The sequence below is a fragment of the Strix uralensis genome, chromosome 9 (assembly GCF_047716275.1).
Source record: "Strix uralensis isolate ZFMK-TIS-50842 chromosome 9, bStrUra1, whole genome shotgun sequence".
Lineage (NCBI taxonomy): Eukaryota > Metazoa > Chordata > Aves > Strigiformes > Strigidae > Strix > Strix uralensis.
In genome coordinates, this window is record NC_133980.1 from 30,485,973 (window position 1) to 30,508,790 (window position 22,818).

Consider the following 22,818-nt stretch of genomic DNA (forward strand, 5'->3'; position numbering starts at 1 on the left):
TTATACAGCAGGTATGTTTACTCCGGCACTGGGGTGCAAGGGGATTTCTCCACAAAGCTTGCACCCCAACAGCACATTTTACCAGAAACTTCTGGAGTGTGGATATACATATTCATTGATTACATAACACAAATATCCATATACACGAGTGAGGCTGGGTTAGCTGTCGTGGTTAATAATTGTGCCAGCAGCCAGAGTTACCACACATGTGGGTCAGCTGCGAGGCTTTGGGGCTTGGTCAAGTGAGACTTTGAATCATGGTCAAGATGACTCTGATTAGCCATAAAAAATTCATCAAGGATAGACTTCGATCTCCAAACCCTAGAAAATCCATAGAACACCCTGGACCATAAAGAGAGTGTCTGGGATTGTGCTGAGGATCAGTTATTTGACAACCTGGCAAAATGGCTAATGGATTAATTAACTTGGCAATGAAACTAACTTTTGAGTGTCCTGAAAGTGAACTGCCTTCATTATAATACTAAAACCACGCCCCCTGCCCAGGTTAAGACCCTTCCCCTGAGCATGCGTAGGAGTAGCAGCATTATGTAAGCTGTATTCTAATTTATGTTAATCACTAACCAATCAGTATCTAATAGGCATGTTAGGAAAAGCACTAACCTCTGCCTTTTGTGTATAAAAGAAACACAAAAACCTGCTGTTGGGGTGTTTGATTTGTAAAAAAGTCCACCCAGCACCCAGGCCTGACTAAACACAGCACCTCTGCTGAGCGTGTTCAGGGGGGTTATTGCACACCGGGCACCAACCCGCTGTCGGGTAACAGGCTGAACAATTTCTAGTGTTTCCTGCAGAGTGTGAAAGCTGCAAGAATTGTGGGTTCTGCTGCTGAAGGTCATCCTGTCCTTCTTTAAGATCATTGTAATCAATGTTAATAAGCAAGTAAGTTAACTTTAAATAACAACTGAGACCCAGAGGACTGTGGCTGCTAAGCAGGGATGACTTAATCTCTGATCAATAGTGATTTCTCAGGCAGAGGTCCCTACTAGGGTGGTGTCATCTCTCCAGGTGGCAGCTACTCACAGTCTGGAGTTTACGTTGAGGTAGACCTGTACCAAGTGAGGGTTTCTTCTGCACACTGGATTGCAAACTGGCCACTCAGCAGCTCCGCTGTGAATAGCTGAGACATCTCTGCAGAGAGAGGCTTGAAGGACGGCTGGAGGCAGCAGCCACAAAAAGCACCACAAGAGAAATTGTTTCCTCTTGTCCTTCAGACCCCCAAACATATGTTAGGGGGTATTTGCTGCATCGACAAACAGGGACACAAATACATTACAGTGCTTTAAGTATTAGCAGAAAAATGTGAAAAGGGTTTTTGTTATGTAAGGCCATTAAAATGGGTAGAAGTTACGTGCCTGAAATCCTGCCTATAGAAAAACTTTAAAAAGCAGCAACCACAGCCTGTTACCTTCTGATTTTTCTTTCTTTTTTTTTTTTTTAACCGGCCTGTTGGATGGTCGTCACCAAAAAGTCAGTGCAATGCTGCACGATTTACTCTGAGATCATCAGGATACAGCACAAATACTTCAAATTAAACATCTGTGAAGGAACCCAGACTAATGAAATTATAGAGCATTCACATACTCTAATGGCTGTTGGGATGGATCAGATAAAGGTATGTGCTTATGTCAGATAAAGAGCAGGTGCTTAAACTGTAGCTTTTGTACAGTGCTGGGAGTGTGAAGCTGGTGACAGTAGAACAGCCCATGTTTCAGTTCAGTTTGTTCATTACTAATGGTTAGTTTTGAGCACCTGTGTCGAGGACTCACCCAAAAGGGTTCTGTCCCTGTGCTCAAGATCCACCATAAAGGGAAGCTCCTGCGGGGTGAAGCATCCAGCTCTCCGTCCTGATCAACACCCCAGGTGTGAGCTGCAAACACAGACTGGCCCCTCTCACCCACAGAAGGTGGTGGTCTCGTTCCCCCAGGAGAGTGGCCAGCTGGTGTTGAAGCACAAACAGATTCTTCTTACTAAGCAAATAAATAAACCAGGGCGTGTAAAACAGAACAGAGTGCTAGCTGGCGTAAGTGACACCACGCTCTGGCAGGCAGTGGAGTGCCCTGCCAGCAGGCTCTCCAAACTTTTGGTTATCTTTTTTATTTTTTGTGTGTGTTTGTGGAATAATTTCAAGCAGAGCTAGGACCACAAGGCAGGGATCTCAGCTCCTTGTTCCTTGCTGTGATCATTAGGCAAGTTCTTCTAAAGGTGAAGTGCTGTGCTGGGATCAGTTCTGCACAGGGTATACACGAAGAACGATGAAGAAGTATTTGGTCTGAGGTGTATCAAGCTGAGTGTTTTCTGCTCTGTTGAGTTTAGTTTCAAAATACACCAAAAACTGTGGCTGTGTCTTGAGTTGCCTCTGGTGTGTGCTGCTCCGCGACTCCTGAGCCCCTGCCTGGGCTGCAGTGCCGTCGGAGGGTCCTGCCTCTCGCTCGGCCACTGATCTCCTGCAAAAGTGGAACAATCAGAAACTGCCGGGTCTGAAGCTGCTGCGGTGCAGCTCGCTTTGATGTCAGCCTTAACCCTTATTTTATCCTGATGTGCGTTTTACGGGTCTGCGGAAGAAAAAGCTAACTCTGAGGTGAGATGCCATTGTGTAAATCAGAGATGTGTTCTTTATCAGGGACACTATGTGTAGAACAACATCATCAGTGGCACAAACATCACCCTGGGGCTTTGAGTCCAGATCTCTATTACTGTGACGTAAATCTGGAAGAATTGGGAGCTATTTGGTACCTTTGAATGTTTGATCTTATACTGGACTTTAGGAGAGAAGAACAGGAAACATAAGAGAAACTGGATCCCCAGAACATGTAAAAAGGTGCTGAAATAGTAGTTTAAAGGTAAAGCTTAGAAATAGGAATAGAAAGCCTATAATCTTTATCTAACTTGGACAGAAATGATGAGTTAAAAGAAACAGGCTTATCTTTAATATTGGAGTTATTCTGCTGATCGGATGGAGGGAAGGAAGGGGTGGGGAATGGATAAGGGAAGATAAGGAGGTATATTTTAAGGCTGTTGCTGCAGACTGAGTTGAGCTCTTCGAAAGGAACATGTTGCACGAGACAAACAGAGCTGCTGTGGGGATGATGCCGAGAGAAAAGACGCTGGAATCCCACCACTGGCTGTGAAAGCAGAGGGTGGGTTACTCAGGTCACTTTAAGAGAGGGTTTGAAGCAAGAAGGAAACTGACATGCTCTTAAGGAAAAAAAAACCAACAACAACAAAAAAACCCCACAAAAACCCCAAGTGATGGCAGAATGGAAGAAAGGGGTGTGTTTGTTAAGAACATCTGCTTTTGGCAGGGGTGAACTTGTGCTGCAGAAATCAGTCCCGAGCATGGACCCTCACGAACGTGATGCTGACTGAGGTTCACTGACAGCTGCTGATTATCACTGCCTGGAACTGCAGCTGAAAGGGGAACCCAGAGGGGAAGGAGTGTGTATTTTATGGCCAGTCTTCTGAACGGCCTGCAAGATATATTTCTAGGAGTTAATCGAAAAATAGCCAATCTGGAAGAGATTTTTTTCTTTCAGACTCCTCGGAAGCTCATTCCTGAAACCTGTCAGTCACCAAGAGAGAAGGAAAGTGGGAGGGAGAGAGTGGCTAAGACAAGCCCGAGGAAGGAGAAATTGTGACTAAGAAGAAAAAAAGGAGGAGAATATTTTCAAGATGGAAAAGTTAACAGCTTTCAGTAAGAGACTTTTTTTTTTCCTTTTAAAAGATTGTATTTTATTTCCAAGTACCAAAAAAAAAAGTCAGTATAAGTCAGTGTGTGCATAGTGATGATCACAACATGCTCTTAAAATTTCTGAATGGTTTGTGGTTTCCACTTGCTCCAGTACTGGATCTGGACCCCTGCAGGTCCTGGCCCCTGTCTCTGATCAGTGACTCGCTTTCCAAAGAGCAGACAGATCTGTGTGACTTCACAAGACTGACAGGATACGCATTTCATACCAGCTTAACAGGCAGACGTGTTCTGCTTGGTTTGCCTTGTGAGTGCCCCACCTACCACGGCTTGTAGGCACATCGGCAACCAGCTTCCACCGAGCGCAGCTATCGATTGCTCCCAGCACCAGCGACAGAGACTGATGATATTTATCACCATCCTCCTCTCACCAAGTCATTCACAAGGAGTGTTCTCACAGACAGCAGCATTTTGGAAAGTACCTTTCCCAGGCTTCCCACAACATGTGTTCAGCACGCTCCAGTTCATAGAGCTGTGCTGGCTGGGGAAGGAGATCAAAGTGGTCTTTCATGTGCCCGTCAGTCTCTTCTGCCTGGAGATGTTTGTTTTTAAGCAGAATAAATAGGAACTTATTAAAGCTTGAACACGGGTCTGAATACGAATGGCTGGAGGATTCACTGGGAAAATTTATCTGGAGAATTCCCAGTGAGAAAATTGCCGATGTTTGTTAAAGGACATAATCTGGAACAATAACATGTGAATACGTGAATGTATAAATACATTAATATATAAATATATATCTAAATAAATCAGTGCCATTACGCAAAACACAAGCCCCCCAAAGAGAACCAGGAAAAAAGTATTATCAAAAAATGAGAAGGGTTTTTTTCTGGGTTTTAATACACTGTAGTAACGTATTTTTTCTTTTCCATGATGACAGCAGGTTGGAGAGACAATGAGGCCAGTAGCCCAAACAACAAAACAAACGTGTAATTTGTACTGGTTCACAGGAGCCGGTACAACCTCCTGATGACGGGTGACAGGGACGAACAACACAGCGTCGAGCAGCGGTGCCTCACAAAACAGCACCTGCCGCCTTCTCCATCCTCAGTGATAACACAACTGTTATCGAGGACATCAGCAGAGACAATAAAACGCCAGTGTTGCAGCCCAGAAACAGAAAAAGGCTCTCCCAAAGGCAGCTCTCCTGTGTCCCCAGCGCCAGCTCTTCCCAAACACGACCCGCGTGTGTCACACCGACCCCAGCACAGGCTCGCCGCGGGGAATCAGCGCAGCGGCTCCCACTGCCAACCCGCAGCAGGCGCTGGTCATCATTCAGCAACACCCCGGGATCCCGTGCAGCTCCTGGGGGACCAACGCCCTCCAGCCCCCGCTGTGCTCTCCGTCCCGGCACAGAGGAAAAGCAGCTGGCCAGGAGTGAAGCCAGTGAGGAGTCAGCACGGGGCTCCCTGTCCCCCCGCTCTCCTCTCCTCGGCCCCGGGCGACACCTTCCACCCCTCCAAACTGGCAGCAGATACGGCAGGGACAGAGTAGTTGTGGCTTCATCACTGGCATTAGCCAGCCTGTGCCTCAGCTTCCTCCTGCGTGAGCTGGTACCAGGGCAGTTGGTGCCTACATCTGGGGAGCTTTACACCAGGCCAGATAACACTGAAAAGTTGCAGGGGAGTCACAAGGCTCTTTTTGCTCAGAGCAGCCATCAACAGGGTGTAGGTACAGGGCCCAGTGACATCTGGGCTGTGGGTAAGCAAAGGCTGAGGGCAGCCATGGAGCGAGGGGCCGGAGTGTCCAGGAGCCCATTGCCTGCGGAGCGGCTCACAGCCGGCCCCAGGTTACGGGGGTTATGATGTCATAATGGGGCAGATCCAAACCACCCGACGACAGGGTGTCAGAGCGTCAGTGCTGCAGCCGTGCCGCCACCAGTCACTGCAGACATGCTGCGCTCTGTCCCGGGTCTGCCAGCGGCCTCTGAGCCTGCCCAGCTGCCCCCCATCACCTACCAGCTGCCCCAGGCCAGCGTCTGGCAGGGGGGGCCAGGGCCCATGGGGGCCCCGGGGCAGCTGGTGCAGCTCCACCCCGGCATGTGGCTCAACCCCATGGTGCAGCTCCCCCCTGGGGTGCAGTTCTGCTCCTTGGCTGCTCCCTGTCCCCCTGCCCACGGCTGGGGACAGCAGGTGATGGTGGGGATGCTGGTGCCCCTCCAGCCGATGGGGGTCACCGAGGACAGCATCTGCAGTGCCAGCCCTCACCTGGCTACAGCACCAGGAAAAACCACGACAAAGCGCACAGGTGAGATTTGGGGGTGGCAGAGCCTGCGGGCAGGTGTCCTGTGTGCAGGAAAGCTTGCATGGCCCCGGGGCTGGGCTGACTTTGATTGCTTTTTCAGCAGGGGTGACCATCCCCAAGGCCCCAGCCATGCCCCCGGACCTGCCCGAGCTGGGGTCAGACGCCTTTGCCGAGGCCTTTCCTGAGCTGGCAGGGGACAACGTGCTGTTTGAGGACGAGCTGTCTTTCACCGTGGACATTACCGACACGCTCGCCTGGCTCGACACCGTGGATGGCAAGGACGCTGTCCCTGAAGTCCCCAACAGCCCCTGCTCGACCGCCCTCTTTCAGAAGCTCCTCGAGTACGTGGCAGAGGGTGGCTGCCCCAAGCAGCAACCATCAGTGGCGGGGCTGGGGCACAGCAACCCCTTCTCGGGGGTGGCGACATCCCCCTTGCCAGACCCCGAGGGGCGGCAGGGAGAGGTGGCAGCGGTCCTTGCCATGGGGAGTGCCCTGGAGCCTGCTGTGGAGAGTCCCCTGGAGCATCCTCGGGAGAACCCTCTGCCCAGTCCCCTGGCTGCCCCCCAGCGTCACCCACCCAGCACGGCCGGGCTGACGGAGGAGGTGCTGCGGAGGCAGCCCCGGGTGGTTCTCACCCGCCTGCCCCTGGAGAATCCCCTGAAGGGTGCTCGGGAGACCCCTCTGCCCAGTCCCCTGGCTGCCCTCCAGCGTCACCCTCCCCGCGCAGTCCGGCTGACGGAGGAGGTGCTGCGGAGGCAGCCCCGGGTGGTTCTCACCCGCCTGCCGCTGCCCTTCGGTGTCAACTGCCGGGGGGTGCCCGGATTGGGCCGGGCGCACGGCAAGCGGGCCAAGCGCCCTGTGCTGGCCGGCAGCCCCAAGGCGCAGGAGACCTCCCCCCCACCCAAGAAGAGGAAGAACATGAGGGACGCCGGGGGACAAAGGGCCCCACACCCCCGCAGTCGCTATTGACAGCGTGATGGAGAAGGTGTGGAGCACGAATCCCCGCAACATACGACCTGCACCTGCCCGCTCCCGCCCCAGCCCTTTCCCATATCTCTCTTTCTTCCATAATTTATTAAAGGTTTCATGTTTGTTCCACAGCGCCTCTGCCTCGGCTCATTCCTGCAGCGGGAGGCGGGGGGTTAATGCAGCCCCTGACCCAGGTGTAGATCTGACCCTCCACCTCTTCACCCACTGTATGAGGAACCCCCCATGATTCTGGGTGGAGATGTTTAATCACAACATTAATTCCCAGACTCGTTCTAAACAAACTACAAAGAGCTCTCAAAAATCTGTCTGCTCCCATGGAAGCAGGAAAATCCTTCTTTACCTTTGAGAGCAGGACAAAACCATCTGGGACTCGATACGCTCACCCTGCAACAAGGAGGTGTCCGTGCACTGATTCAAACCCCCTGTTGCACCGATGTTACAAAGCTCGACAAATCGAACACCATGTCCCGTGCCGTTTCCAAACATTCAAAAACATTACATCAAATCGCCATAGCTCCTGATGGATTTTCACTTTCTGACCTGTTTAGGTGGATACCATCCTTAAATTTTGCCCCAGTTTGAGCCCAGAGGGCAACTGCGCACCACGCAGCCGCTCACTCACCCCTTCCCCCCCAGCGCTGGGAAGGAGAAAGGAAGCAAAAAGCTCAGGAATCGAGATAATGACAGGGAGGGCTGGCTCACCCATTACAGTCACGGGCAAAAGACAGACTTGTTAGGGGAAGGAAACAAGAATAGCACTTGAATTCAAACACTAACAACACCACCACTTAACAGACACAGTGGGACAGTGAAAAGCGTTACGATACCACACCTTAAAAACCCCTCGCCCCACCCCTCCCTTCTTTCTGGGCTCAGTTCCATGGATAACGTCCTTGGCTCCACGGGGCTGCCCTTCTCCTCACCCTGTCCTTCTAGCACTCCTGCCCCACGGAATGCACTGAAACAACCCCTGAGAACAGGTTACCTCAGGGCAGGGGTTCTCTCCTCCACTGATGCTTCTACCCCCTGTCCCTGTAAGTGGCAGCCTGCGAGTCTGCAGAGCGGGGAGGAGGAAGGCAGCTGCTGCAGCAGACACGATGCCGTTGCATTCCTGGAACAAGACACAGCAGACAGAGCCAGCAGTGCCTTCTAGTGTGTGCAGCGCACACCAGGTGCCACCAGGAAGCACCTGCAATTTCACACCTGAAGCATAACGGTGATTTCTGGTGAGTCACGTGAACTTCTTCCACTGGAACCATGACTGCCTGCACACTCTAAAATGGTTAGTCACACTCATTGCTTAATAGTTCCTCAAAGTCTACTCACAATCTCCTGGTTTAAGCAGTTATGGATGTATCAAAGCAAGGTTATCAAGCAGACCAACAAAAAGAGAATACCAAAGCAAAACGGACAAGGCTACGGAAGATTTCTTCCTAGGTTCTTCCATTACGGAGCTTCTGATGGCCTCAGTCAATGGCACAAACACTGGAAGAAGTTACTGAAGGGGAACAAAACCTGCTTAGAGATGTAGAGCTCCAAAAAAATCTATCCAAGTAGCACTTCCTCTCTCTCTGCCTCCAGTATCACCGACACAAGAACACCCCATCGTTCTCTCTCACACGCACACTCGAGACGCTTGTTGCAGAGACAAACCCCTGCAGGTGAGTAAAGCCTCAGCTCCTCGTGGAGGCACATCAGATGCAGCAGTCCTGCCATCCAGACCCCTCTCAGCACAGGCCTCCCAACAGCTCTTCAGACACCCCAGCAGAATTCCTACTTCCTAACTGATAAAATTGCTGATGTCTGAATTGTTTTCCCTTACAGCCAAGACAATCTGTTGCAGGAAGTGATGGAGGAAGTAGGAACGACGAAGAGTGAACCAGATCCATGCGATGATGTCCCAAACCTAGCCGGTGCTGGAGTCCAACAGTCAAACATACTGCTCCTGTCCTGAACTTCCATCTTGACAGATGGGAGCCAAGTCACTGAACATCTGGAGGAGTGAAGAAAGCTTACGGAATGGATAAATGAGTGTTATGTGGGACCTGGGCGTGATGTCAATGGTATGGAATAAGGGGTGGAGACTGTACCGGGTCTGGCTGAGCCGGAATTGGTTTTCCCCTGTAGCAGCCCTCACGGTGCTGTGTTTTATGTTGGGAGCTGGCAGGGTGTTGATAGCACACTGGTGCTGTGGCTACTGCTGAGTGGTGCTTACACAGCACCAAGGCTCTTTCTGACATTTTCCCCCCCCACAGTGGGACGGGGTGGGCAAGATCTTGGGAGGGGACACAACCAGGACAGCTGACCCCAACTGACCAAAGGGATATTCCAGACCATATGACGTCTGCTCAGTATAAAGCTGGGAGAAAGGAGGAAGGGGTGGGGGTCACCGTTGGTCCTCCGAGGCAACCACTACACGTATTGGAGCCCTGCTTCCTGAGAAGGCCCGACATTGTCTGTTAATGGGAAGTAGAGAATAAATCTGTTTTCTTTTTTTTTGCTTCCACGCACGGACCTTTGCTTCGCTTTGCTTATATTAGAACTGCTTTTGTTTTACCCACAAGGCTTGGTTGGGATTTTTTCCTATCTTATATTCTTTCCCCTCTTTGCCTTGTTGAGAAAACAGGGGAAGGGGGGGGGGGAAGTGATAGAGTGACTTGGTGGGTACCTGGCATTTAGCCAAGGTCAAACCACCACACAATCATACACAACTAATATATCTGTAGGCTTAATGACAAGTCCAACAGACTCCTCAGAGCAACAGAGCAGGTCCCCGCCAGGTGGAAGAGAAGGCGGCAGCCACTGAGACACAAAAACACAAATGCTCGAAGGCTGTATACGCTTGGATCTGCCAAAACCAAAAGGGCCAGGATCGGAGAGAAGAAAGAAGCCGTAAGATCCATTTTTTTTTCCTTCAGGAAGCCCCGGTCTGCACAAAAACACCGCCTTCCCGGTTGTGTTCAGCCCTACCAAAATAAAAGCATGCTTACACACTTCAGTGAAGCTCCAGTGCCCTTCTGCGCCTTCTAGAAAAAAAAGAATTTGCTAAATCATGGTTGACACACTTTGGGTTGTTTTGGATGTTAAAGTCTACAAATAACTGGACGCAGACAACATAAAACTACCACAGAATCTGACACAGCTGGCAGATGTCCTGACCCTGCCTGAGGCCAGGAGGCCAGATGAGGCGACAGCCCACGGCCCCGTCCAAGCCCACGGAGCTGCGTGTGGCAGCCCTGAGCCTCCCCACGGGGCCCTGCAGAGACACTGCAGAAGGACAGAGCTCACCCCGCTGACCTGGGACAGGAAGGCAGACACGCGCCCAGGACACCTCTGGGTACAAGGGCAAAATTCTCAGGCCACAGAACAAATCTCAAAACCAGAAGCTTGATGAACTGTTTTTCTCCCTCTCCTTTTAGAATCCCTACACACGCACACACAGTTTTAATATGATTCCAGGAATTTGAAATGTATGTAAAAATAACTTCTTACAGCTATTATCTCCATACTACAGGTTTGACAGGGAACTCTGTACAGTGCCTTAAAACTGCAAAATAACTTGTCATCAGCTCCATCCACATTTCTCCTCTTACGAGCCTTCCCACCCTGCTCCTACTTCCTTATTTTCTTTCTTTTCTTTTTTGTTCCTAAACTGTAGAATTACAGCGAAAAGCAAGATGATCAAAGATGATTAGACGAAGGTCACAAGCTGAAGTATGAGAGATTTCCTATCAGCAGGGTTAAATACATCAGGGAGGAAGGAGATATATTGACAGCTGAAAGGTTTGTTCATTTGAGTTCACTTCTACTGCAAATTTTCTGCTAGATCCACTTTTGAGAAAGTCAGAATGTAATAAACAGAGTCATTCTCTGTAGGGTTATTGATGAGGGAAAAAAAAAGAGTTATAAGCAGTATTGATTTGGGGTGAAATGGCAGAACGTGACAACCAATAGAGCTTAGTCAGATATAAAATAGAAGGAGTCACACCAGTCATTGTTACAGGAGCCAAATCCTGGTATCAGCTGAGGAAGGGAAGAAGCTCTAAATGGGATCCCCAATGTAAGCCGTGGATCACTTTACAGAAAAAATAACCCTAAACTATTCATTTTCCTTTTTAATACGTGAGATGGTTTGTATTTCAGCATATTGGCAGCTGGAGGGGAGGGGGCGGGGCCAGCAGCCCCATTGACAGCTGGAGGGGAGGAGGTCTCTGCCGAAAGCACCTGAGAAGGGTCTGGTAGGGAATGGGGCCCACGCTCACAAAAAGCTGTTGGATTCATGAGCTCATCTCAAGTGCATCTATACCAATGCACCAGTATGAGCAACAACCAGGGGGAGCTTGAGGCCATGATGCAGCACGAGAACTATGACATAGCAGCTATAACAGACACGTGGTGGGATGCCTCACACGACTGCAGTGCTGCCATCGATGGCTGCAAGCTCTTCAGGAGGGACAGACAGGGAAGGAGAGGTGGTGGAGTGGCCCTGTATGTAAGAGAATGCTGTGACAGCTCAGAAATGAAGTACAGTGATAACGGGGTTGAGAGTGTTTGGATTAGGTTAAGGGCCAATAAAGCAGATCTTGCTGTGGCAGTCTGCTCTAGACTCGGCTACGTTAATTAGTTGGTAGTACTCCACCTCCTCCCCACACAACAGCCTCGTCTCTCTCCAACCCCCGAGTGCCAAGCTGCACACCCCTGTGACAAGCCACTCAGTTTGGCCACTGACAGCTACAGCAGAACAGAGAGCAGAGCCTCCCATCTCCACAAAATTCACTCCGCCCTTGCCTTACAAGAGTGGGCATCGTGCACAGGAGGTTTAGGATTCCTGGCACGTGCCTACCCGGTGCAGGGCAGCAGCATGTCAGAGCCCCCGCAGTGGGACACACCTCGCAGGGAGCAGCCGAGGCTCCAGATGAGCACAGCTCAGCACCAGCGGCTCTGGGCCTGCACGGACACGGCTGGGCTCAGGGAACACCGGGCACCTGAAACATGCTGCTTCTGGAGCCGGTTCAGGCTGCTCTGCAAGGGCACTGCTTGGCATCCAGGCCGTGAGGGCGCCGAGGCGGCCACCCCGCTCCGTGCCGGGGGGACGGGGTTCTACCCCCTTTACACCGGTCACTCCCTCAGGCGTGTGAGCGGGGCTGGGGACAAGAGGAGCAGGCACAGAGGACACAGCGGGGAGCCAGCCGCAGCAGCCCCGTGAGCTGATCTGCGGGCACGCCGCCCTGCACCCACAGCCTCGGGGACGGGCGGGAGCGCAGGGAGCTCTGCACCATCTTCCCACACCCGCTGAAAACGCCAACACAGGGGTTCTGTGAGCTGGAATGAGGGGTGTCATCGGTGGAATCACTCTTCCTCATAAGTGACAATCTCCCAGCCACTGCCTCTTCCCAGGGTCCCAGAACACAATTCGCCTGTTACTGGTGCTATGGAATTGCACTCACGTCAAAGAGATGGGAATTGGGCTCCCATCATGTACTTTTCCTTCTGCAGTAATAAGCAACATGCACTGATGTGTTGTAGCAAGTCACAAACAGATAACCCCTATTTAAGGACAGTTTGCTGCTACTACTACTACTATAGTAACCACACATCTCTATACGAAATTAACCTAGGCTACAGTATTTTGTTAAATTAGTTCTCTAAACTCCTTCTACTGTAATAGAATGCAGAAGTCATTCTAACCTCACTTTCAATCATGAAACAGTAGATCCAGATTTAGTGTGGAGGCAGATGGTATAAAAATCCCATTTTGATACCACACCAACATTTTAGCCAAAAAAAAAAAACCATCTTGCCAGAATTGACATGAACTCTTTGACTCTTCATCCTCACCTCCTTCCAATAGGCTGCCTTTGTAGACACAAAGGTTTTCTCCTCCACAGTGCTGCTGATAGACTCTGATTTCACTCCTGCCATCAGCATCCTTGCCAGATAAACGGAGATTTTTTCCCACAAAGGCCATGGTGACACATGCGCTGCTGCGTACCGGGGGCCTGAAGACGACTCCAGAATTCTGCAGCAGGAAATACACAAAAAATGCATTCAGCTTCCAGCTCTAACAGAAGTTGCACACGCAGAGCATGTACGTGTGGCGTACACTTGAGGCTTCCAGTCTTTTAAGGCAGGCCTTGAGCTGCTTAAATTGGAAGGGGCTTTGTAACATGCAGAAGGGGAGGAAAAGATTTCAAACTGAAAATCCACTGCATCGAATCACCCAAAATTGCAGGGACCATGACCCACATCGTGCCTCCCAATCCAGGGTTCCTACAATTTCCTTTACAGGAGTCAGAACTGGCTGGAGATACAGTGTAACAGAGGAAGTTTTCACACGCTCAAGGCATTTCACATACCCCTCTGAAGTTCTGGTACCAGATGTGGTCAGAGACAGGATCAGATTGACTAAACCAGAAGGCTTTAAGTAAGAGTTCCCATGGTTTTTCTGGTCAAGCACCCTTTTTCCCCCCAGCTGATGAAAAACACCAAATCTTTTAGTATAGAGAGAGACGGGTGGCAGTTACATATTTTAATAGTTGTGAATTTTATTTCTTTCAAAAATTCAGTGAATCTTTATGCAAACTAGGTATACACACCTTTCAGCATTAGGCAAATACACCAACAAGGAAGATTATATACCTGTACATAAACAGAGAAGTAGACAGAGCTAACTGACCTTCCTTGAAGGTTGCTCTGCGTCAGTGGGTACAGTGATGGGACGCAGTTGTCTCCCTCTGGTTACCCCACCTCTCACTGGGTTTCCACCTTTTTGCTGGGGCGGAGGTGGCGCTGGTGTCAGACCGGTGTTAATGATGGGAGATATACTGGTCACGTATTCCACCGCCTTTGGACCTTTGACTTCACTCCTCTCCTCCTGTGAAAACATTTTAACCAGGTTAAATAGGTTATGCAAAACCAGCGACCGAGCGTATTGAACCAAGCCTGTTTGACGGCTCTTTACACCGAGTAAGACGCACGCTTCTAGAACAATTCCGTAACTCGGTGCTTGCAATTTTGTTCATGAAAAGATTTCTGTGCTAAAACCCTTTCTTTTAATTTGCAAGGCAACAGGCAGACTGCTTGGAAGCGTCACCCCCACAGGTCTATACAGCACTGTGAGCCGTGTGCTACTTGTAACCGTGCCGAGTTCTGATCCCCAGCGGACAGAGCCCCGCGGCACTGCTGCGCTCCCTCCGCTGGCAAGCGAGTTCCAAAGCAGCCGGAGTCTCCCAACAGTAACATCATTTGGCCTCAATTATACAAGATGGGGTTCAAAACGCTTCTCTCCCGTTTGTAGTGGAGGTCTAGTCCTCCTTCAGGATGAAATGCAAACAGAGGCCCAGGGCCCTGAAAAGCAAAAGACACCTCTAGAGAATAAATTCTGCAAACGTCGCGTGCTCTGGGTCTGAGCTCTGCGTCACGTCTGCACAACCTGTGACTGATCCGGCTGTTTTGTCAGCAGGGAGCATTAAGTACAAAGTGCCAGCAAATTCTTGGAGAAAGGATCGTGCCCATCACAATCCAGAGCAAATGCAGGAGGGAGCTATTCGTACAGTGTGTGCCAGGCAGTGCTCAGCAGCCCTTTACACGTGCCACACCCAGAGTCACCATCCTCGAAAAGATGATCCGGCCTCCACAGCAGGTAAGGGACACACAGTCACCATTCCTTTCTTTTTTTTTTTTTTTTCTTTTTCACCTGCAAGCACTGACCAGTTCCTTTGCCTTCTGTAGTTTTCCCCAAACAAATTAGTCCACTGGAATGTTACCTGGTGGCTCATCTACAGACTTTGTGAAGTCTTTCTGATGGTTCTTCCGTAACCAAGGTGGAAAACTGGCACTTTGAAGAAGTTCTGTTTTCTTTGAAGAAGAACTTTGTTCCATTCCTGGCTTTGCCACAGACCCACCATAAACTCTGTAAATCAAAAATGTGGAATGAATAGGAACTGTTGCTGTATACTGTTTCATTTGTTTCATTTAGATATTGCCTATTGACAACCGTCAAGTCTGCTTCTCTTTACAGCAATAAAAACTGAAACTGAGTTATGTCTGTGTTATTAAGCGGCTTCTTCAGCTGACATAACAGAATTGTGTGGTTGTCACCACAAGTATTAGATGAAGCAGAGGAACTAACTCAGAACTATTGAAATGTGTGTCATGCACTGTTTTCCCTGTTCCCTGTTCCCCCCCCACCCGAGCTTGTTACATGTCTGAAACGTCTTGTGTAACCGCCCAGGGATGGATGAGCATGAATATCGAATCTTTTGTGCTCTGCTCTCTGAGGAAGATATTAATTAAAAGGTTTTGTATTAAGAGTTCAATTTTCCTTTCCTCCTCTCGTTGCCAGTCCAAGTCTGTTGAGCAGTTTACAATCTCTGTAAGGCACGCTTTAATTTGCACTGTAGTTTATTATCTGTAATTATTCATTTAAACTGTCAGACGGTTAGGATGGGCAATAAATTTGCTTTGATAAGTCTCCGTTGTGTCAGGCCTATTCTATGTTGGGCAGGTGCTTGACGTCTCCTTTGATTCTCGGCTGGGCTGGACCTGGGGGTAGTGGGGATGTTTCTGTCTGTGACATCTCTCCAGGAAGCACTTGGGGCACAGCTGCATGTGTGTCCCTTCCTTTTCTCACCCGTCTCTGTTGAGGCAGGGGCCTGCTTTCCTGTGCCCTGGGGCGGGAATTACACGTACATTGCTTTTTGGATCCAGATGCCTGGACACATGATGCTTGTTGCTGCTGATTGCGGTGCAGGAGGCAGCGGCAGAGATGGGCCTTCGCGTCTAATAGGTTAATTTTTGACTCAGCTGATTTAGTATTTTGAGTTTGCTACCTTCTCTCCTGCCTGTGTCACAAAGAGGGGGAGAAAGCTGATGCTGGAATACAAAAGGGGGTCTCTTCGCTCCGTGTGATTTTCACTGGAAGGGGTGGGGAATGGGTAAGAGAAGATAAAGAGGTATAATTTAAGGCTGTTGCTGCAGACTTGAATTGGGCTCTTCAGAAGGAACATGCTGCGGGAGACAAACAGAGCTGCTGTGGGGATGATGCCGAGAGAAAAGACGCTGGGGTCCCACCACTGGCTGTGAAAGCAGAGGGTGGGTTACTCAGGTCACTTTAAGAGAGGGTTTGAACCAAGAAGGAAACTGACATGCTCTTAAGGAAAAAAAAACCAACAACAACAAAAAAACCCCACAAAAACCCCAAGTGATGGCAGAATGGAAGAAAGGGGTGTGTTTGTTAAGAACATCTGCTTTTGGCAGGGGTGAACTTGTGCTGCAGAAATCAGTCCCGAGCATGGACCCTCACGAACGTGATGCTGACTGAGGTTCACTGACAGCTGCTGATTATCACTGCCTGGAACTGCAGCTGAAAGGGGAACCCAGAGGGGAAGGAGTGTGTATTTTATGGCCAGTCTTCTGAACTGCCTGCAAGATATATTTCTAGGAGTTAATCGAAAAATAGCCAATCTGGAAGAGATTTTTTTCTTTCAGACTCCTCGGAAGCTCATTCCTGAAACCTGTCAGTCACCAAGAGAGAAAGAAAGTGGGAGGGAGAGAGTGGCTAAGACAAGCCCGAGGAAGGAGAAATGATGACTAAGAAGAAAAAAAGGAGGAGAATATTTTCAAGATGGAAAAGTTAACAGCTTTCAGTAAGAGACTTTTTTTTTTCCTTTTAAAAGATTGTATTTTATTTCCAAGTACCAAAAAAAAAAGTCAGTATAAGTCAGTGTGTGCATAGTGATGATCACAACATGCTCTTAAAATTTCTGAATGGTTTGTGGTTTCCACTTGCTCCAGTACTGGATCTGGACCCCTGCAGGTCCTGGCCCCTGTCTCTAATCAGTGACTCGCTTTCCAAAGAGCAGACAGATCTGTGTGACTTCACAAGACTGACAGGATACGCATTTCATACCAGCTTAACAGGCAGACGTGTTCTGCTTGGTTTGCCTTGTGAGTGCCCCACCTACCACGGCTTGTAGGCACATCGGCAACCAGCTTCCACCGAGCGCAGCTATCGATTGCTCCCAGCACCAGCGACAGAGACTGATGATATTTATCACCATCCTCCTCTCACCAAGTCATTCACAAGGAGTGTTCTCACAGACAGCAGCATTTTGGAAAGTACCTTTCCCAGGCTTCCCACAACATGAGTTCAGCACGCTCCAGTTCATAGAGCTGTGCTGGCTGGGGAAGGAGATCAAAGTGGTCTTTCGTGTGCCCGTCAGTCTCTTCTGTCTGGAGATGTTTGTTTTTAAGCAGAATAAATAGAAACTTATTAAAGCTTGAACACGGGTCTGAATACGAATGGCTGGAGGATTCACTGGGAAAATTTATCTGGAGAATTCCCAGTGAGAAAATTGCCGATGTTTGTTAAAGGACATAATCTGGAACAATAACATGTGAATACGTGAATGTATAAATACATTAATATATAAATATATATCTAAATAAATCAGTGCCATTACGCAAAACACAAGCCCCCCAAAGAGAACCAGGAAAAAAGTATTATCAAAAAATGAGAAGGGTTTTTTTCTGGGTTTTAATACACTGTAGTAACGTATTTTTTCTTTTCCATGATGACAGCAGGTTGGAGAGACAATGAGGCCAGTAGCCCAAACAACAAAACAAACGTGTAATTTGTACTGGTTCACAGGAGCCGGTACAACCTCCTGATGACGGGTGACAGGGACGAACAACACAGCGTCGAGCAGCGGTGCCTCACAAAACAGCACCTGCCGCCTTCTCCATCCTCAGTGATAACACAACTGTTATCGAGGACATCAGCAGAGACAATAAAACGCCAGTGTTGCAGCCCAGAAACAGAAAAAGGCTCTCCCAAAGGCAGCTCTCCTGTGTCCCCAGCGCCAGCTCTTCCCAAACACGACCCGCGTGTGTCACACCGACCCCAGCACAGGCTCGCCGCGGGGAATCAGCGCAGCGGCTCCCACTGCCAACCCGCAGCAGGCGCTGGTCATCATTCAGCAACACCCCGGGATCCCGTGCAGCTCCTGGGGGACCAACGCCCTCCAGCCCCCGCTGTGCTCTCCGTCCCGGCACAGAGGAAAAGCAGCTGGCCAGGAGTGAAGCCAGTGAGGAGTCAGCACGGGGCTCCCTGTCCCCCCGCTCTCCTCTCCTCGGCCCCGGGCGACACCTTCCACCCCTCCAAACTGGCAGCAGATACGGCAGGGACAGAGTAGTTGTGGCTTCATCACTGGCATTAGCCAGCCTGTGCCTCAGCTTCCTCCTGCGTGAGCTGGTACCAGGGCAGTTGGTGCCTACATCTGGGGAGCTTTACACCAGGCCAGATAACACTGAAAAGTTGCAGGGGAGTCACAAGGCTCTTTTTGCTCAGAGCAGCCATCAACAGGGTGTAGGTACAGGGCCCAGTGACATCTGGGCTGTGGGTAAGCAAAGGCTGAGGGCAGCCATGGAGCGAGGGGCCGGAGTGTCCAGGAGCCCATTGCCTGCGGAGCGGCTCACAGCCGGCCCCAGGTTACGGGGGTTATGATGTCATAATGGGGCAGATCCAAACCACCCGACGACAGGGTGTCAGAGCGTCAGTGCTGCAGCTGTGCCGCCACCAGTCACTGCAGACATGCTGCGCTCTGTCCCGGGTCTGCCAGCGGCCTCTGAGCCTGCCCAGCTGCCCCCCATCACCTACCAGCTGCCCCAGGCCAGCGTCTGGCAGGGGGGGCCAGGGCCCATGGGGGCCCCGGGGCAGCTGGTGCAGCTCCACCCCGGCATGTGGCTCAACCCCATGGTGCAGCTCCCCCCTGGGGTGCAGTTCTGCTCCTTGGCTGCTCCCTGTCCCCCTGCCCACGGCTGGGGACAGCAGGTGATGGTGGGGATGCTGGTGCCCCTCCAGCCGATGGGGGTCACCGAGGACAGCATCTGCAGTGCCAGCCCTCACCTGGCTACAGCACCAGGAAAAACCACGACAAAGCGCACAGGTGAGATTTGGGGGTGGCAGAGCCTGCGGGCAGGTGTCCTGTGTGCAGGAAAGCTTGCATGGCCCCGGGGCTGGGCTGACTTTGATTGCTTTTTCAGCAGGGGTGACCATCCCCAAGGCCCCAGCCATGCCCCCGGACCTGCCCGAGCTGGGGTCAGACGCCTTTGCCGAGGCCTTTCCTGAGCTGGCAGGGGACAACGTGCTGTTTGAGGACGAGCTGTCTTTCACCGTGGACATTACCGACACGCTCGCCTGGCTCGACACCGTGGATGGCAAGGACGCTGTCCCTGAAGTCCCCAACAGCCCCTGCTCGACCGCCCTCTTTCAGAAGCTCCTCGAGTACGTGGCAGAGGGTGGCTGCCCCAAGCAGCAACCATCAGTGGCGGGGCTGGGGCACAGCAACCCCTTCTCGGGGGTGGCGACATCCCCCTTGCCAGACCCCGAGGGGCGGCAGGGAGAGGTGGCAGCGGTCCTTGCCATGGGGAGTGCCCTGGAGCCTGCTGTGGAGAGTCCCCTGGAGCATCCTCTGGAGAACCCTCTGCCCAGTCCCCTGGCTGCCCCCCAGCGTCACCCACCCCGCACGGCCGGGCTGATGGAGGAGGTGCTGCGGAGGCAGCCCCGGGTGGTTCTCACCCGCCTGCCCCTGGAGAATCCCCTGAAGGGTGCTCGGGAGACCCCTCTGCCCAGTCCCCTGGCTGCCCCGCAGCGTCACCCTCCCCGCACAGCCCGGCTGACAGAGGAGGTGCTGCGGAGGCAGCCCCGGGTGGTTCTCACCCGCCTGCCGCTGCCCTTCGGTGTCAACTGCCGGGGGGTGCCCGGATTGGGCCGGGCGCATGGCAAGCGGGCCAAGCGCCCTGTGCTGGCCGGCAGCCCCAAGGCGCAGGAGACCTCCCCCCCACCCAAGAAGAGGAAGAACATGAGGGACGCCGGGGGACAAAGGGCCCCACACCCCCGCAGTCGCTATTGACAGCGTGATGGAGAAGGTGTGGAGCACGAATCCCCGCAACATACGACCTGCACCTGCCCGCTCCCGCCCCAGCCCTTTCCCATATCTCTCTTTCTTCCATAATTTATTAAAGGTTTCATGTTTGTTCCACAGCGCCTCTGCCTCGGCTCATTCCTGCAGCGGGAGGTGGGGGGTTAATGCAGCCCCTGACCCAGGTGTAGATCTGACCCTCCACCTCTTCACCCACTGTATGAGGAACCCCCCATGATTCTGGGTGGAGATGTTTAATCACAACATTAATTCCCAGACTCGTTCTAAACGAACTACAAAGAGCTCTCAAAAATCTGTCTGCTCCCATGGAAGCAGGAAAATCCTTCTTTACCTTTGAGAGCAGGACAAAACCATCTGGGACTCGATACGCTCACCCTGCAACAAGGAGGTGTCCGTGCACTGATTCAAACCCCCTGTTGCACCGATGTTACAAAGCTCGACAAATCGAACACCATGTCCCGTGCCGTTTCCAAACATTCAAAAACATTACATCAAATCGCCATAGCTCCTGATGGATTTTCACTTTCTGACCTGTTTAGGTGGATACCATCCTTAAATTTTGCCCCAGTTTGAGCCCAGAGGGCAACTGCGCACCACACAGCCGCTCACTCACCCCTTCCCCCCCAGCGCTGGGAAGGAGAAAGGAAGCAAAAAGCTCAGGAATCGAGATAATGACAGGGAGGGCTGGCTCACCCATTACAGTCACGGGCAAAAGACAGACTTGTTAGGGGAAGGAAACAAGAATAGCACTTGAATTCAAACACTAACAACACCACCACTTAACAGACACAGTGGGACAGTGAAAAGCGTTACGATACCACACCTTAAAAACCCCTCGCCCCACCCCTCCCTTCTTTCTGGGCTCAGTTCCATGGATAACGTCCTTGGCTCCACGGGGCTGCCCTTCTCCTCACCCTGTCCTTCTAGCACTCCTGCCCCACGGAATGCACTGAAACAACCCCTGAGAACAGGTTACCTCAGGGCAGGGGTTCTCTCCTCCACTGATGCTTCTACCCCCTGTCCCTGTAAGTGGCAGCCTGCGAGTCTGCAGAGCGGGGAGGAGGAAGGCAGCTGCTGCAGCAGACACGATGCCGTTGCATTCCTGGAACAAGACACAGCAGACAGAGCCAGCAGTGCCTTCTAGTGTGTGCAGCGCACACCAGGTGCCACCAGGAAGCACCTGCAATTTCACACCTGAAGCATAACGGTGATTTCTGGTGAGTCACGTGAACTTCTTCCACTGGAACCATGACTGCCTGCACACTCTAAAATGGTTAGTCACACTCATTGCTTAATAGTTCCTCAAAGTCTACTCACAATCTCCTGGTTTAAGCAGTTATGGATGTATCAAAGCAAGGTTATCAAGCAGACCAACAAAAAGAGAATACCAAAGCAAAACGGACAAGGCTACGGAAGATTTCTTCCTAGGTTCTTCCATTACGGAGCTTCTGATGGCCTCAGTCAATGGCACAAACACTGGAAGAAGTTACTGAAGGGGAACAAAACCTGCTTAGAGATGTAGAGCTCCAAAAAAATCTATCCAAGTAGCACTTCCTCTCTCTCTGCCTCCAGTATCACCGACACAAGAACACCCCATCGTTCTCTCTCACACGCACACTCGAGACGCTTGTTGCAGAGACAAACCCCTGCAGGTGAGTAAAGCCTCAGCTCCTCGTGGAGGCACATCAGATGCAGCAGTCCTGCCATCCAGACCCCTCTCAGCACAGGCCTCCCAACAGCTCTTCAGACACCCCAGCAGAATTCCTACTTCCTAACTGATAAAATTGCTGATGTCTGAATTGTTTTCCCTTACAGCCAAGACAATCTGTTGCAGGAAGCGATGGAGGAAGTAGGAACGACGAAGAGTGAACCAGACCCATGCGATGATGTCCCAAACCTAGCCGGTGCTGGAGTCCAACAGTCAAACATACTGCTCCTGTCCTGAACTTCCGTCTTGACAGATGGGAGCCAAGTCACTGAACATCTGGAGGAGTGAAGAAAGCTTACGGAATGGATAAATGAGTGTTATGTGGGACCTGGGCGTGATGTCAATGGTATGGAATAAGGGGTGGAGACTGTACCGGGTCTGGCTGAGCCGGAATTGGTTTTCCCCTGTAGCAGCCCTCACGGTGCTGTGTTATGTTGGGAGCTGGCAGGGTGTTGATAGCACACTGGTGCTGTGGCTACTGCTGAGTGGTGCTTACACAGCACCAAGGCTCTTTCTGACATTTCCCCCCCACAGTGGGACAGGGTGGGCAAGATCTTGGGAGGGGACACAACCAGGACAGCTGACCCCAACTGACCAAAGGGATATTCCAGACCATATGACGTCTGCTCAGTATAAAGCTGGGAGAAAGGAGGAAGGGGTGGGGGTCACCGTTGGTCCTCCGAGGCAACCACTACACGTATTGGAGCCCTGCTTCCTGAGAAGGCCCGACATTGTCTGTTAATGGGAAGTAGAGAATAAATCTGTTTTCTTTTTTTTGCTTCCACGCACGGACCTTTGCTTCGCTTTGCTTATATTAGAACTGCTTTTGTTTTACCCACAAGGCTTGGTTGGGTTTTTTTCCTATCTTATATTCTTTCCCCTCTTTGCCCTGTTGAGAAAACAGGGGAAGGGGGGGGGGGAAGTGATAGAGTGACTTGGTGGGTACCTGGCATTTAGCCAAGGTCAAACCACCACACAATCATACACAACTAATATATCTGTAGGCTTAATGACAAGTCTTCAGTCAGAACACAGCACATTCACTCTCCCCCCACTAGCACACCTGCCAAAATATCCAGATGGGCAGACTCAGTGTTCTCAGAGCAGACTATCTGGCCTCACCTTCACTGGAACCCCAGTAAGTGCCGATTTTTTAGGGTCTGCAG

General features: G+C 51.1%; 1 protein-coding gene across 3 annotated transcripts in view; it reads right to left on the minus strand.

Moving 5' to 3' along the window:
- Positions 1 to 22,818, minus strand: part of LOC141947207 (glutamate rich 3-like) — a 26,728-nt gene continuing 3,910 nt past the window's right edge. Inside the window, exons 2-5 of one of the 3 annotated variants that reach the window (XM_074878150.1) lie at positions 14,767 to 14,912; positions 13,677 to 13,874; positions 12,839 to 13,019; positions 1 to 1,261 (exon numbers count right to left, since the gene is read on the minus strand). In XM_074878150.1, coding sequence (XP_074734251.1) covers positions 1,248 to 1,261; positions 12,839 to 13,019; positions 13,677 to 13,874; positions 14,767 to 14,778 — 405 coding nt within the window. In that variant the 5' untranslated portion in view covers positions 14,779 to 14,912 and the 3' untranslated portion in view covers positions 1 to 1,247. Of the gene's footprint in view, positions 2,466 to 12,838; positions 13,020 to 13,676; positions 13,875 to 14,766; positions 15,138 to 22,818 lie in introns of those variants that run through there. The other 2 variants (XM_074878148.1, XM_074878149.1) reach the window with 2 other exon arrangements.